We start from the raw sequence: 17,634 nt of genomic DNA, 5'->3' as shown, positions 1-17,634 counted from the left end.
ATCCCAAACGATGTCATCAGTGACTGGACAGGCGGAGATGTTAACAAAAGTCCTGTCTCTCTTCATGATGTGAGAAGATGAGTGCGGAGCCAAATTTCTATCAACCACTTTGACGGCAGAGCGTTCTGGTAGGTAGTGACCATTGATGAGAAGGAAAAAACTGTCACAAACTCAATGGACATGAACAGTAAAATTATGATCAGCATCATCCAGATGTATGTCAAAGGGGGGACTAAATAAGTCTGTTTAAACCAGGAAATAAAAATATGGAATTTTTTAGGGCCAAATGATGATGTGGTGGTCGAGTCAAAAGAGAAACGTGACTGGTTCAGTGTATTAGGTTGAAACCAGGCAATGACCCGCTTGTGGGATAAGCATATTCACTTTCATGATTACAGGTGGAAGCAGGTGGGATTATCAAGGGATTAGTAACTGAGTCCATCTCAATGGCAGTGTCACGCTGCGTGGTGTCAGATGTGCCAAACACAGGATTTCTGGATATTGCTGGACATGATGCAGCTGCTGTTATACTATTCAGAATCGGCCAGATGTTGTAGCTTGACATTGTCCACCGAGATGTATCTGTTATCTTTGCGACCAGGAAGCGGTGGTAAAATGACTGCACGAGTACCCTTCATGCCAAGCACTGGAACCGGTGCACAATAAGAGGGGCCAAATTCTTCTTTGTTCTCCACCTTCTCTCGGACCAGGTCTCCAACTTTGGGTAGACAGCCAACTACCGGAATCTGCAGTGCAGCATCAGTGGTAGAGGGGAAATGTTCAAGACTGTCACAGGTCTTTTGTAAGTCCTGCAACATAGTAGAATGATTATCTACATAAAAAGTTGCGGCATCTGTCGCCATGTCTAGACCATCAAGGTCTGGCACAAAAATGTTCATGCCAAAGAGCATTTCATATGGGGTCCACCCACCCAGAGATGTTCTAGGGATATTATTTAGTCCATATTGCACACCATACAAGTGGGCTAGCCAGGTCCTGCCAGTGCCTAAGACACTAGCTGTCAAGGATTGCTTTAAGTCACGGTTCATTCACTCCACAACTGAATTGTCCTCAGGCCAGTATGGAGACGAAACTTTTACTTGCATCCCCAAAGACCACATTGAATTCTTGTACGCCTTAGAGGCGAACGCCATACCTTGGTCAGAATGTAAGGTACCACATGCAAATATTCCCACAAAGACACACAAATCCCTGATGACGTTTTGAGCGTCAGCACTGCGTTGTGGCCAAACCCACACACAGCATGTGCACGAATCAACTGCAACTAAGATGTATTTATAAGCAGTTTCTGAAGAAAAAGAACCGCAGTGGTCAAGATATGCACGACCAAAGGCTTATTAGAGATGCAGAGCTGATCTTGTGGTGGACGTGTAACTGTAGATGGTTTGATCTGCTGACAAATGTCACAAGAAAGTACATATTTATGGGTCTGTTTATATAAACCATGCCACCAGTAACGTTGCTGCAAAATTGAAACAGTCGCAGACACGCCAGCATGGGCCGAATCCATGTCTTGGCGCGCAGCTGCTATCAATGAAAGCCTTGGGAATTAACCTGTCACCAATAGTATTCATTCTTACATAAGGTACTCTATCGGGACTTAAATGATACAAGTATTTCAAAGGGACCCTTGCGGGTACTTACCACCCTTCTCAGTAGCAGCAATGGCTGCCAAAATTTCATTATCAATCTGAGTCATGGATCTTGTGACAGCTGCAACTGAACACATGGCTACTGCTGATTTAGCTGCTTCATCAGCCAAACTGTTACCGACAGAGTGTGCTCCCACGCACTGGTGGCCAAGAGTGTGAATCACTTGTATGAGAGGCAGACGTTCTTTTAGATCTGCAATTCGAACCCAAAGCATCTAATGCTTAATTGTGCTACCTTTGGAATCATGATAGTCATTCTGAGTTGTCATTGAAAGACTGAACTCAGTAATAGGAATCACTTACAATTAAAATAGTCACATTAGGATCTGAAAACTTGAGGGCAAGCACCAAAACGCCCAGCTTGGCCAATTGGGCATTACAGTCACCTAGTGCCTGCATATGAACAACATTGGACTTGTACTCACCATTCACTATGGTACCTGCCACAATAGCACAGGCTGCTGAATAAGCATTCTTAGACCATGTGGCCAGATGCGCTGAACCATCAGTGTAAATGATACAATGGTACTCCTCAAGCGGGCATAAAGACAGTGGAGGAGGATGAACAAATTCATAATGCAAAAACTCTGTGTCGAAAGAGACGAGTCAAAGATATACATGACATCTCGAGACGTCAAAGAAGTAGCCCATTGGATCCAACGAGGAAGCAAAGCTTTAGAGTTAGGTACACTCTACTTTGTCACTGCTTCAAGTGCAGGGGATGGCGTCACCACCAAAATTTGATTCGCCTGTGCCAGTGCGCGTTCCTTCAGGATCGCCATCTGCACAGCTGTCAAGACTTTTTCAACTGTGGAAAACCACAACTCAGGAGAAGTGTACAAATGTGACTTGTAAGCAATAGGTACTGTGTCACCTTCATTAAAGGTCAAGTACATGAAACCCACCGAGCAGGGTACAATTGTTATCACCAGGTTTGTGTGGTTATCACATGTTTACAAGTTTTTAGATTCAAGAAGATCAGACTGCAATGATTGCAGGCTAGCTGAATGTCTTGGAATCCAGCAGACTTTTGAAAATGTAGGTTGTATCAAAGCATAAAAAGGCTTGATACGCTTGGCTTATTTATATTTGAGAATATAGGTATGCCCGAAGTTCAAAAAACCCAGCAAAGACTGTAGTTTTTTCAGGGTTGTAGTAGGTTGCAAACATGCACATTTCTCCAGGAAGTGAGCCGCCAAGCCTCTATTGAGCTCATAGCCCAGAAACAACATTGTGTACTCTGCAATGTGTGATTTTACAAAGTTAAATTTGTATCCATAGTCCACAAACAAAATAATGATGTGATCCACGCGGCAAAGATGCAGCCATAATTCGTCGTCCGTGAGATAAATATCGTCAATGGATGAGTAGGGATCTGGGTCAATGCTGTCTAGCGAAGAGACAACACCGGTGGGGAAAATTCCTGGGCTGTTGTTATAGCCCATTGCTAATCGCCTAAATTGTTTTTGTTTTCTGACGGCTGGAAATGCGGTCCATTTACTGCATGCATGGGACAGATTGTGACTGAAAAAGCCATTGGAAATGTCAATTATAGTTTTATGTTTTTTATGAACAAGACTGTCTACAAGAGCAGACCTATGGGTATTTTGTACCACAAAAGTACGACAATGAGAGTTCAAATGCCGTTAATCCAATACTAAGCAGTAAGACCCATCGGGTTTGGTTACGGTAAAAAGTGGGTTGTTCATCGGTGACACACATGTCTCAATCACTCCTTGATACTCTAACTGTGTCAGAATCTTAGAAACTGGACCTTTAGCTTCCCCCCAGAGGATATATTAGGGTTGAGGCTGTGGCATAAACCCCAATGGTATCTCATGCAGTGGAGAATCTTTATCCCAGCCCACATGAGTACGGTACAGTGCTGGTGCAAGCACCAAAGCCCACTCTTCTGCAAAAGCCTCCGCATGCTCCGTGGAGACGTTATGTAAACAACTTGGAAGCATTAGCTCCTCCCATTTAGGAGCGGCCAGAGCAAAAGGTGGGGGCCAATCTACCTCCGCCAACAAAATGTCATAGGAAGAAGTTAGATTTTCCCAAAAAATCACTTTGACTACGCATTGTATGTCACCTTCAATTACCAGAACTGTATCATATAATCTGTCAGAGGAGCCACTCGACTGTCACCTGTTTCAACTGTCATGAAAGTCTCAGTTACTGTCGCATCCAGAAATGGACGCAGTGCTTGCCGCACTATGGTAACTTCTGCAGCGCTGTCGAGCAAAGTCACCGCCCATGTTAGATTCTGGAGCCGGGTTCTCACCGTCTGTGGGATATCTCGCTGTTAAAGCTGCAACTTTCTTTGTCTGAAACTGAGGGTGCTGACGAGGAAAGTTTTCTTGTTTACCCTTGCCGTCAGACTGACGAGCTTCATCACATACTAGTAGTGCACCTCGACTTTGGCCGTGGTGCACCTTGACCTCGGCCACGATTGTGGCGTTTACCTCCACCGGCTTGTGAGCCTGATGTTTCCTGTAAAGAATGAAGAGAACGCTAATCAGGAACCTGAACCCTGTCAGTAGACCTAATTCTTGCGCGGTCGCATAAATCACAAGTGCGCTCAGAAGGCCCAGGTACTGGTGACGCAGCATGTGACCCTTGTTTCTGTTGTTGCTTTCCCTGTTTCTTAGTTTTCAAATTCTTCTTTGAAAAGATTGGACGCTCGTCTTTATCAGACTGAGACTTCTGTTGTGTTTGAGGTGATATTTTGGCAAAAAGCTTAACACCCAAACTATTGCGGCCAAGGGTTTTATAAGCCTGTGCAATAATTGTTGGCAATTCACGTGACTTCTCACTATCTGGTACGAGAGCAAAAGCATTAGCTACATGAAAATTCACTGCATCTCCCTTCATGTTTACAAGGATGAGATCAACAACAGCATCGAACACTCTCACCAACCTCATCCTCAATTCAACTGCCACTTCAGGAATGTGCTCATATTGAACAAGCTTAATCATGGATGGGAGTGCGGTCATTGAGGGAGTGCCGAAAAAATTTGCATTTACTGCTGTGAACACCTTATCCAAATTGTTACAATCGGTTAATTCAGGAATTAGGTCTTTCTGCAAACTAATAGTCAAAATCCTGTGTTTTTCCACAGGAGTGGTATTGTGGAATACTGCCTCCAGCAGGTAAATCATCCTCATTCTGCGGTCGCTTGCCCATAGCCAAATGAACCATGATAGGACTAATAGTCACTCCGCCAGGTCCAGCTGTTTGTGCTGCAACTCTAGGTGATCCCATCTGGAGGTTGCGTGAGACGTATTGTACAACAGCTCTCTGCACCCGGATTAAGGAGGTGTGCAATACGCAGAGCTCCCCTATTGGAACTGCTAGATAATGTGGATGTGGTGTATAACCGGCCAAAACGTTAGTTCGGGTTCAATCATTTAATCAGTGGGGGAGAAGGAAATCTCCAGAGAACAATCTTCAAACAATCAATCAGTGGGGGAGAAAGATAGGCACGATGGATTACAATGGGGACGAAAGTCTGCGTTACCTATCCTTCACTGCTTGCAAAGGGAGAGCCTATTGTTTCTCCGTTTGCAGACAGCGAATCTCCAAATGAATCAAAAAAGAGTAATACTAGTATTTTCCAATCAATCAAACAACCATTTCGTAATTCGTCGTGTTTACACGACCTTACCCGAACCACATGGGCTGTTTCTCGTCTTCCGCGTCCAGCGCCCGATCGTCCTCCAATCTCCGATATTGCCACGGCACTCCTGAGGGTTCCCAGTCAGGACCGTAGATCGCTCGAGAGAGGTCGATTCGGAACCAGTGAAGTTCGGATGATCGGCTGCCAGACGAGGGTCTACTGGGCATGAGCTCTCCCGATCGTTACAGTCGTTCACTCTGTCGTCAGGACCTCTCCCACTGGATCCACGTGTCGCTGATGGGCCCCACGTTTGGGACGCCAATTGTTAAAAGGTAGGAAGCAACCAGTAAACAAAAATCCTTAAGTGTTGCCCGGCGGTGTCGCCTCTTTAACCCACAAAACATTAATCAATGAAGAGGCAGGCGCTGGAGACTGGAAGACTGGAAACAAGGGTTTATTCACTCCGGAGGAGAACACATCAGTTCAGACAGCAAGTATCGTCTTGAGGTGCTCTAACCGCATCTCTGAGGCCTGGCCTCTTATATATGAGTTTATTGTTTTATTACGTTAAACACATCCCTGTCATTACTTTGATGTAAGGAAAGACATCCTCGGAATCCCCGCTTCAGGCCCGTTCCCACACACATTTACAGTTGAAGTCCCCATCCCGGTCACATCAGATAGTGATTATCGCGCAGCTGGACATTCCGCCGATTCACGGAATGTGTGAGGTTGATCGGATCTCATGGGGTGGGCGCTTTGATTCAGCTCAAGGATCCTTTGATGGGGGGGGGTTTCCTACTGTACAGGAGGAAGGGGGTAATGACAGTATCCGCAGGGTCAGGTGGCGGCTTGGGAACGAGTGAGACAAACGGGCACAAAGGAAAGAGGGGTGTTATCAAGGGATCCGGGACCATGAAAGGGACGGAGGGAAGTGTCGCGCTGGGAACAGGATGGGGTTCCGAGGCAGAGCTGCGTGGAAGAGGGGTTTATGACCCAAGGCATGTGAGAGCGGGGGCTGTCGGCGTGCGGGGGATGTGCTTGTGAGGGAGAAGAGCCCTGCTAGGGGTCAGTGGCGCGCAGAGCGTGGTTCTGGCCAAGGTACCTAAGATGGCGGTTGTGCATGAAAAAGTGTGGCATCGAGGGAAAAGGCAAGATGGCGCAGATAATGTTTACCAAACCGTATTAATTTTCCACAGTCCTCCCTTTAACATTCACAAGACATCTTGCTGGCCTATTTCCTACTCACGTCTACTGTGGCAGTCATAAGCAAAGAAGTAGGGACCTAGGCGAAGGAACTATGCATAAACGTTACACTTTAAATCTTTCATCTTAGGAGGCGAGCCTCTCGTTAAGCTCGTTGCAGGAAAGTCATTGTAATGCAATATCGGATAAAAAATGATTCTGTAGTGGTAGCATTGAGTACATTTCATAGATGCTTATAGTCATTCGGAATATGAGCTGACATGTTATTTACGTATGGAAGTTCATTTCATATTTGGTTGGAGCATAATCAATACAATGGTGGCTGGGAGAGAAATGAGACGTAATAGAAATGATAATCAGGGGTGTCACTGTTCGAAGAGGAGGGGTGTTGCTTTTTCCAGTGTCTTATTGTTCTAGACCATTATTAGTGAGTTCTCAGTGTTCTTTGTCGTCTTCTGTTGGCACTGTTGAGCACCGGCGGTGGAGCTATGCGTTCAGCTCTATTCCGGGTCCTACGTTGCAGGGCATGACCTTTTCCTCGTTTTTCTGGTCGATAAGGTCCTTTTTCTCGCCCTGTGTCCTAAGTGTTCTTTTCATGGATACCTTAGACAGGGCACCCAAGTTTCGTTGTAGTTTGCGACAAAAACCCTATTCAATCGGACTGCAGCTGTTGCTCTTTTTCGAGTCGATTGTCAAAGAGTTCAGGTGGAAGAAGGGGGGGGGTGCGTGGGTAGTCCTTGTGGTAAGTCGGGGGAAGAGGGGATGGAGCGGGGCCAGATCGGGAACAGACCAAGGGGACGGAAAATTTCAGGTAGGTGGGCCCATGACCGGGCTCAGAGGGCGAGGTCTTTCGATTCAGAAAAGGGGGTGGTGATGAACAGAGTGTCTGAATTGAGCAGACCACTCTTACCCAGTCCAAAGATCAGGGCTTGATCCATCACCGTTATTTATCTCACTGCCCCATCCCAGCTCAGAACCTTGCTATATGCAAATCAGTCTGTCCCTGGCCCAGTGCATCATGGGAACAGGGCAGACTAAACTACCAAGCCAATTCTTGACCAGAAAGGAAACAAGCTACCGGGGACCGGTTTCTGGCATTTCAGCCGTCTTCGGCCCGGCTTGCTTGAATCCTGATGGAGCAGTGAGAAAGGGACTCATGTCTGAGTATACCATGCCACACCTATAGTGGCCAAAATCGATTCAGAAAAGGGGGTGGTGATGAACAGAGTGTCTGAATTGAGCAGACCACTCTTACCCAGTCCAAAGATCAGGGCTTGATCCATCACCGTTATTTATCTCACTGCCCCATCCCAGCTCAGAACCTGGCTATATGCAAATCAGTCTGTCCCTGGCCCAGTGCATCATGGGAACAGGGCAGACTAAACTACCAAGCCAATTCTTCACCAGAAAGGAAGCAAGCTACCGGGGACCGGTTTCTGGCATTTCAGCCGTCTTCGGCCCAGCTTGCTTGAATCCTGATGGAGCAGTGAGAAAGGGACTCATGTCTGAGTATACCCTGCCACACCTATAGTGGCCAAAATCGATTCAGAAAAGGGGGTGGTGATGAACAGAGTGTCTGAATTGAGCAGACCACTCTTACCCAGTCCAAAGATCAGGGCTTGATCCATCACCGTTATTTATCTCACTGCCCCATCCCAGCTCAGAACCTGGCTATATGCAAATCAGTCTGTCCCTGGCCCAGTGCATCATGGGAACAGGGCAGACTAAACTACCAAGCCAATTCTTCACCAGAAAGGAAACAAGCTACCGGGGACCGGTTTCTGGCATTTCAGCCGTCTTCGGCACATGTTATTCATCGAGCAGGGGCGTCAGCTCGGCCCTTTCCTTTCACTTTGTTGGAAACAGTGCCTCGTCCTGCGACTCCTTACTGTTGCGGTCCCGCCTTGGTCAATGTCGCTGGTGTTCCACGATCTGCAGTCAGGCCGCGTGCTCCCACATCCGGTCTCTTTCTCCTCCGACAGTGGTACCCTTAAATGAGTTTTGAAAAGACAGTCTTTAAAGAACTGGTAGAGGAAGGTAATCACATAAGTCTATTTCTCTCCCAACTCCAAGCAACTGGGGAAAACATCCATTACATTGGGGTTTACACCCAACGTATAAATAAGTGATGATAGGTTTGCTGGATTCCCTACAACTTTCCATCGTAACTATTTCTTTGGATTGCATTTGTTTATTACCGTCACAACAGTTCTTCTGGTTGAGACCTTACTTTTCTAGTACGAATCTTGCAAAGCCATACCGCTCTTTTAGGGCTCCGCAATTTTACGAAAAAGTGCAACGTGCTATTACCATGGCCTGATAGATATCTGTCTGAGGGATGAACATAGGCTAAACAATTTCCCATTATGTCGATGCATCCTATTTTTCTACTAAACATTTAAACAAGGGTTTACTGCAACAATTTCTTCATTTCGATCTAATCTTAACTTCGCAAACATCATTCTAATTTCTACATAGTCTTTTACAACCTAGCTACTTCATTAAAAACAGGGGGGGGCTTGCGATATCTATTCAACTCATCCTTGGGGTGAGCCACATTTTTCAAACTCTCGTTCGGGGCAGCTGATACAAAACTGGGGGGGGTTTCTGAGAAGACGGGGAGGTTTCGATCACTTTTACTGTTTAGGCATTGAGACAATTCGGGACGGGGAGGGTCGCGTTACCTGAAGCATGTTTATCATAAAAGCCACTGACATGTGGTTCCCTGATTACGGGTCAGATTAGGGAACTTCAGTCGTCTTACCTGTCCTTTCTCTTTTGGCCAATCTAGTCTTTATCAATATTTAGCAGAAAGGAGAGGTAGTAACATGGCATCGATGTGATTTTATTAAGACAAATTTTGTGCAAATACTTGCGGTATTTGAAGCCAATTGGGTGGTGCACCATGGATGGTGGTTCGCCAATTAGGTGCCAGTCGTTATGAAGAGTGAGAGCGTGGAGGAGAGGGAGAGAGAGAGAGAGAGAGAGAGAGAGAGAGAGAGAGAGAGAGAGAGAGAGAGAGAGAGAGATGCAACAATAGGCTAAACAGTACACGTGAGACATGGATAGTGGTCGTGTACTAGGATAGGCTATTCAGCGCATTACACAACATGAGACATTTACGGGTCTGTGTTAGAATTTTAGAAAGCATGCAGTTTGGGACAGACAAGCATTAGGTCAGGTACAAAGGGACACGTATTGAGTAAAAGGCACCATCGTGTCGCACTTCTCGCACTCTTGGTCCTTTGCCTAGTTAAGTCAATGTTTCAGTCGCATAGAAAGCATTTTCTCATAGGTTCAGACATACGTGACATGTGCTCATTCACGCAACACGGGTTAGAGGCGATCGCGCCCCATCAGATCATACAACTATCGGCTCTTTCGTTACAAGGGTAGTTCGTGGGCGTCCTTGGGTGCCATCTTGCTGCGTTAGTCCGCTTCGTGTATCAGACATGGCGTGGCTTCGGATCTTCATTATACCCCAGTCGTTATTCCAATGTAACCTGTAGGGGGAGGAAAAGAGGGAAAGGGAGAGGGGGACAGCATTCGTGCATATCAAATGTACGGGCACGAAAGTCCTTTACTTACCACATACTCGTCTTATCTCCTCGGGATGTAATCCCTGGGGCCTTGGTTTCTGAAGCCAGGGCGGGGGCGGGCAGTGTGGTAAGGATGGCGAGCGATAAGTTGATCATGGGGAAGACGGTCCGAGTGTGGCATTATAGGTCGTGTGTAAGGAACTGTTAGAGATCAGAGGCGCTTAGTGCGAGGTAGCTGGCTTGTAGATGTATCTAGCTATCGGGATCCTTAAATCATTCCCAATGCTGTGATGTCCTAAGGCATACCGGCTCTTCGGCCAACCCTGTTCCCTAGTACCTTCAAGTGTCACACCCTCATAACATTTTATCGTTCGTACCATTCTACTTTACCCGTTCCCAGAAGTCGAGGTCCTTCCCCATGCGTCTGTTCCTGAGTCAGTCGCACACTTGGTGGCAGCGTGTTGTGCTTTAGATTCGATCACCAATCCGGGGCTAAGCAACCATTTTCTAGTAACCTTAAAAAGAGAACAAAACAGATCACCCAAAAAATCCTCCCGCTGATCCCACATTTACAAAGGTATACGATACCTGTTCATAGTTTGAAAAACCTTTATTTGTACAATTATTCAGCATGTATATATGAGAGTGTAATCGTATTCGGCCGGACACGGCGTTTGGCTGAAGCGTGTACAGTAGGGGCGGGGGGGGGGAGCTATTTTGCAGTATTAAAAACATTTAAAAAGCTTTTATTAGTTATTTGCAGGAAACTAAAAACGTCTACCAATAGTTGAGGGATCAGGGGGCATTCATTTCATTACTTGAAGCATAGTCAGACTGGTTGTAATCAAATTTCCTATATGCATACTGTGGGCGTATGTCATAAGCGACGTTATGTATCAGTTACAATAATATCACAATAAATCGTACATTGAAAACAACATTTTAACGGGATCTCTTTATATGTTTGTCAAGTGAACCCTCCCTCTTTTTCATCAAGTGTACAAAGGACCATATACATATTTCAGAACATCAAGTCTTATTAGCGAAAAACACCACGAGGCGTTCGTGAGTTCCTGTTGACACCGGCGCCATTTTGAGCGAGGCCGGGTTAGTCCGGAAACAGCATCAGGGACAAAATGTCTCCAACAACCGGCGGTTGGACCAGAGTCCCTTGCGGCAGTTCAAAAAGACTTGTGCTAACAGAAGGGGCAGGCAATGTGGACCATCAGTCAAAAAAGGGGGAGGGAAGCAAAATTTCCCCTACCGGGTCACGTTGAGGTTCAGCCGGAGCTTGCTCGAATTCGTTAGCCCACAGTCTTTCAGGATGGTTCAGACTGAAGCTGGCGCCGACACGAGAGCACCACCATCTTGTGGCTACGTAGTGAGTGATCAAAGCAGTCGTTCCCCACCGGAAGCCTGTAGGGGCCGAGGGCTCCTGGGACTCTTGTAGAATCTTCAAGGTCGAGGAGATGCTGTCGGAGGTGGGGACTCGTGCCCAGGTGGGCAAGCGTCCTAGTTGCATAGACTTTTTGGGGCGAAAAAAGAAGACGGAACTGTGCCGTGGGAGCAGGACATTCGGTTCGGGGCACCAGGGTGCAGCTGTGGTGCCTCCACCAGTACATTTGAGGGCCATCGCATGTCCTGTGCTGCGCAAATAGGGTGGCCGGCCATTCCATGCTCTGTGCTGCGCAAATAGGGCGGCCAGCCGTTGTATGTTCTGTGCTGCGCAAATAGGGTGGTCGCCCGGCTGGAGGACTTCTGCGCCGGGCCAGGGCTGGGAAACCTCCACCTGGGGAGGCGAGGGGGGCTCGTTCGCGCCGCCTCCCTCTCCCAGCCCACCCTGTACCAATTTCAGCGGAGGTATTCGTGATGGCCGGACCAAAAGATACGAGGGAGGGGGCCATCTGCATCCGCCCCCTCCCCACTCGTGGCCTGGGCCGTGGCGGCGAAAGCCAGGAATCTTAACCGCGAGACCATATGGGAGAAGAGGATGGGACAAGCCGGGCCCATGGTGCCTCCTGGACAACCCACCGGCGACCTCTGTGATCGCTGGTTGCCGGCAGGACTCCGCCCCACACGTGCTGAGTGTTTCACCTTCCGGATGGGCGTGGCCGGCGACCTGTTGCATTTTGGGAACTTCCGGAAATATGCATTGTATTGCTCCTATTAGTATGGTGTTATTTAACTGAAATTAAATCCTTTAATTTATATGACAGAGACTTGATTTCCTTGAATCTTTTTTTTTTTTTTTCTACGAGAACTTCACTGCAGTGGGGGTAGGTATTTATGCCTGGGTAAGGGGTGGGGTGTCCACAAGAACAATTTTTCGGAACGGGGGGGGTTGTCTATGCAAGCCTGTAATTGCTTTTGTCCACAGAGTGGGGGCAGCAGAGAGTAATCAGTCCCATTGCGCTCAAAGTTTGAGTTCATTAATGGAATGTGTACTAATCTGTCCGAAACTACTCTGTGTGTTATTTTCTGTACGTTATCCGAAAGGGTGGCTTTTGTGTTCGGAAACAGTAGCGGTAGTACGGGGTTCGTCACCGGGTAACCTAGAGCTTGACTGGGTTTCCCGTCTTAGCGTTGTTTGTCCTATGAAAACTCTGACATGTCGCTGAAATCTGTCTGGCGGAATCTGTGCCATCGGGCGTAATCAAACGGGGTGGTTCTATCCGGCCTGCCCGTGTCAGTGTGATTCGTCTTTGTCTCACGCCTTCTCCCTTTCGGGCGGCCTGTTATTTCTGTCGGCCCTCTGCTCCTACCCGTGTTCAGTAGAGTCGGGCATTGGGCTTTCCAGTGTCCGGAATATTTACAAAAAGCACATTGGTTTTGCCCTAAGTCTGTTCGTCCTATGTGTAGTGTCGGGGGATTACTTTCGGGTCGTTGTGTCTTGGGATTGTCCTGTCGGTATACCCCTTTACACCGTTCCCTTCCTGTGTTTATTCCTTGAAACTGGGTCGCCGCTATCCCTTCCTTGGGCCTACCAGATGCGGAGGTCTTTGTCTGTCGTGTTTCTTTACCTACTCTGACTTCGTCTCTTTTCTTTCGTTGCATTGCTTCTTTGCGCCACATACCGAGACTGTCGAGCATGATGGGCGTCGTTTTACTGTCACAAAGGGCTATTTCTAACGTCTCTATTTTATCAAGGTCGAAGGATCCTATCAGTGGCCACTGTTTCTCTTGGTTTCCTTTGGTGTACTTATGCCACAGCTTACTATAGGCTATGGTAACTAATCCATATTTGGTGAACATGTCTTTATTAGGGGTGCCTTCCAGTGGAGCTAGATGGTCCACCTCTAATAAACGGTCCGGGTTGAACCAGCTACCAATTAGTGAGGAGAAGATAGGCATGGCAGATCACTATGGGGACAAAAGGTCCGTGTTACCTATCCTTCACTACCTGCAAAGATTAGACAGAATATTGCTATTCTACGTTGTTTGCAAATAGTGAATATCTCAAAAGCAAAATCTATTCTGACAATAAAACAGGGAGCGACCCTTGCAATCAATCAATCAATCAATGAGTCAATCAGCCAGTGGGGAGAATAAGTAGGCCCGCAAAGGTTTGCGTTACTTACCCTTTCACCATCTGCAAAGAGGAAATCTGTTCTTTACTGTTTGTAAATAGAGAATCTCCAGAAAATAATCCGCGAACGTTAGTTCGGGTTCAATCATTTAATCAGTGGGGGAGAAGGAAATCTCCAGAGAACAATCTTCAAACAATTAATCAGTGGGGGAGAAAGATAGGCACGATGGATTACAATGAGGACGAAAGTCTGCGTTACCTATCCTTCACTGCTTGCAAAGGGAGAGCCTATTGTTTCTCCGTTTGCAGACAGCGAATCTCCAAATGAATCAAAAAAGAGTAATACTAGTATTTTCCAATCAATCAAACAACCATTTCGTAATTCGTCGTGTTTACACGACCTTACCCGGACCACATGGGCTGTTTCTCGTCTTCCGCGTCCAGCGCCCGATCGTCCTCCAATCTCCGATATTGCCACGGCACTCCTGAGGGTTCCCAGTCAGGACCGTAGATCGCTCGAGAGAGGTCGATTCGGAACCAGTGAAGTTCGGATGATCGGCTGCCAGACGAGGGTCTATTGGGCATGAGCTCTCCCGATCGTTACAGTCGTTCACTCTGTCGTCAGGACCTCTCCCACTGGATCCACGTGTCGCTGATGGGCCCCACGTTTGGGACGCCAATTGTTAAAAGGTAGGAAGCAACCAGTAAACAAAAATCCTTAAGTGTTGCCCGGCGGTGTCGCCTCTTTAACCCACAAAACATTAATCAATGAAGAGGCAGGCGCTGGAGACTGGAAGACTGGAAACAAGGGTTTATTCACTCCGGAGGAGAACACATCAGTTCAGACAGCAAGTATCGTCTTGAGGTGCTCTAACCGCATCTCTGATGCCTGGCCTCTTATATATGAGTTTATTGTTTTATTACGTTAAACACATCCCTGTCATTACTTTGATGTAAGGAAAGACATCCTCGGAATCCCCGCTTCAGGCCCGTTCCCACACACATTTACAGTTGAAGTCCCCACCCCGGTCACATCAGATAGTGATTATCGCGCAGCTGGACATTCCGCCGATTCACAGAATGTGTGAGTTTGATCGGATCTCATGGGGTGGGCGCTTTGATTCAGCTCAAGGATCCTTTGATGGGGGGGGTTTCCTACAGTACAGGAGGAAGGGGGTAATGACAGTATCCGCAGGGTCAGATGGCGGCTTGGGAACGAGTGAGACAAACGGGCACAAAGGAAAGAGGGGTGTTATCAAGGGATCCGGGACCATGAAAGGGACGGAGGGAAGTGTCGCGCTGGGAACAGGATGGGGTTCTGAGGCAGAGCTGCGTGGAAGAGGGGTTTATGACCCAAGGCATGTGAGAGCGGGGGCTGTCGGCGTGCGGGGGATGTGCTTGTGAGGGAGAAGAGCCGTGCTAGGGGTCAGTGGCGCGCAGAGCGTGGTTCTGGCCAAGGTACCTAAGATGGCGGGTGTGCATGAAAAAGTGTGGCATCGAGGGAAAAGGCAAGATGGTGCAGATAATGTTTACCAAACCGTATTAATTTTCCACAAGTGGCCCCATCAATGGATAAAGGGCCTAAACGGACTGGAGTCACTGGGTGGGGGAGGGTGCCATTAAACCTAATGTGGTGTTGTCATGCCGTTATCAGAACTTCAAGAGTTCTATAAGGACAATATACATAAGGAGGTACTGTGTGAGTGTATCCAAATTATCATTTCCATCCAATGCCGGAAATGTGACCCAAGTATAAAGCACCTCAAAGTGGTAAACTGGATCAGTTTCAACCACAAAGATAAGGTCGACACCCGCATCTGGCACTCCATAATCGGTCAAATAACACCCTAATGCGTGGGTGCGCAATAAAGGGTTAACAATTCAAGAAAAAAAATCTTTTAATAAAACCAAGCTTGAAAACAACCTATAAAAATGTCAATATAGGTAGGTTTCACGGTCACAACTGTTTCCAGAAACATAAGCGAAGGTATTTTGGAAAAGCACTACTCAAGTGTCTCACATATAAGTACCAGAACGTTAGGTGCGCCATGTTGCAGGGATTCTGCACATATACAGAAGTATGCACAGGAAACCAGGACCTCGTGAATAGTGGTGAACCAACAACTTACCTTAGTGCCCAGACCCCAATCCGACTAGCTATAGTGTCTCATTCGTTCTCTGTACTGCAGCGAAGCTACCAATGATTAGACATCCTAGAACATGTCAATCCGACCCTCTTAGGAATCACAGGAACAAGAACACTATTTCGCTCACTCACTCATACTTGTCCACAACGTGAGTAATCAGAGACACAGTATAGTTTAAAATGTTTATTTTAAATAACGCAAGCCAATACGAGCAGTAAAATGCATAAACACATAATAGTAAGCATTGTTACAATTCGATAGAATACAAACAGGGATATCATGTTATAAAGACAGTGGAAAAGGACTACTGTGCCTTACCACCCTCCCTGTGCAAGGAGCTAGTTGATTATAAATATGGAGGACCTCTGGGCTTGGTCATGGGGAACCCCATACCTCCGAGTCTAGATGCAAAGGTGTACATCTCTGTAAAAGCCCAGCTCTTCTCTCCGGGAAAGGTTTTCTGCAAGTTCCTCTAACATGCATGCAATGCATAATAAAAACACTCAATTTTCAATAGTGCAACTTTGCTCTCGTATTGTGTCTATGTGCATGGGACTGACCAAAGCAGATTAACAAGGGATGTTGTTGTTTGACCTTGAACATTATGTGCAGACGAAGACCACAGAGTATGGCAATAAACGTGAAAGGAAGACGTTTCTCATGTAAAAACACACAAGCAGAGTATTTGTGAAACCATAGGCATGAAGTAACGTGTGCAAAAGCAGCAGCATAGCCGCCAAGCTTATGCTAACTTATGCTAACTTAGCAATGTCTGCAGTTAATCTCATATCCTCACTACAGGATGCCACCTATGTGGATTAAAAGACATAAATGTAGTTTTTGGCACATTACATTCCAAGCCCCACGTGAAGCAAAACTCCTCAAAAATTTACAGGGCTAATTGGAGACCACTCAATGTGTCATCTGCGAACATTAAAATAGGTATTTTTACACCTGCTAATGTTGGAGCGTCAGTAGCAGTAGATTCCATACAATTCCCTACTCCATTGATAAACAAGGAGAATAGTGTGGGTGCCAAGACGCAGCCCTGGCGCATGCCCCTCTCAATGGGAAAGGGACTGGTAACATTACCCTGTGAACCCCATCAATTTGAACATAAATATCTTCATGTAATCTGATAATGAGGGTTAGCAGTACAAGCGGCATCATGCAAAAAGAACAATTAATGGACAGAATACAGAACAATGCATCAGCCAGGATAGCTTGACTCCAGTGGCATGGAGAGCACAGTGAGGTTCCGTGACGATCGTAAGTGGTGTTTTCGACTCGTACGAATATGGTCGAGTCTGGTATTTATTAACCGCAAAAGACGAGTTTAGTGGGTGTACGCGTTTTCGCTGTGCTAGCCTAAACCGTTCGTTTGTTTCGTGGGTTTCTACATCCGAGCCCACGGGTTCCATCTTAGATGCGGCATCCATTTTGTCTCTTGCCCTCAAGTAGCCAGCGAACGGACGCTGTCCGCTTCGCGACCCTGGGATTCCCAAGACTTTTGAGGAAGACACGTTTCCTTTGAAAGTGTCTTTAAGATGAGGGGGATGACACTGTAAGGCAGATGGCCCCGCTCGAGGCTCATCTTGCCGTGCCGGTCTATTGTCTTAGTTGTGCATCTCATTAGGCACGTCCCTTTGATGCCTGCAGCTTGTGTTTCCCGATACCACCCCTTTTACACCCTTTCCGATCTCCCCACTGTTTCTGTCTTCCTCTACACCTGTTTCTGTCCCTTCCTCAATCTGTTTACTGCTGATTGGAATGTACTAATGGTGGGAAGATGGGTTTTTACAGTTGGGAACCACCAAACGTTTCCGTACTTATGTCCCGGGCCTTGAATACATGAAAACAACCCCTTATGGTCTTTATGATGGGAACCGAGTTGTAAACCTTTGTGTACCATGTTAACCTATG

The 17,634-nt window shown here is 46.8% G+C and overlaps 1 protein-coding gene across 1 annotated transcript in view; it reads left to right on the top strand.

Annotated features, from left to right (window-relative positions):
- The window catches only part of LOC147662006 (vomeronasal type-2 receptor 1-like), a 113,729-nt gene that overhangs the window by 62,855 nt on the left and 33,240 nt on the right, over positions 1-17,634 (top strand). Inside the window, exon 7 of the mRNA XM_086951190.1 lies at positions 7,112-7,120. Coding sequence (XP_086807316.1) covers positions 7,112-7,120 — 9 coding nt within the window. The remainder of the gene's footprint in view (positions 1-7,111; positions 7,121-17,634) is intronic.

The sequence above is a fragment of the Lissotriton vulgaris genome, unplaced genomic scaffold (genome assembly GCF_964263255.1).
Source record: "Lissotriton vulgaris unplaced genomic scaffold, aLisVul1.2 SCAFFOLD_4715, whole genome shotgun sequence".
NCBI lineage: Eukaryota > Metazoa > Chordata > Amphibia > Caudata > Salamandridae > Lissotriton > Lissotriton vulgaris.
Note: the sequence above shows the minus strand (reverse complement) of the source record. Positions and strands in the feature narration are given on the sequence as shown.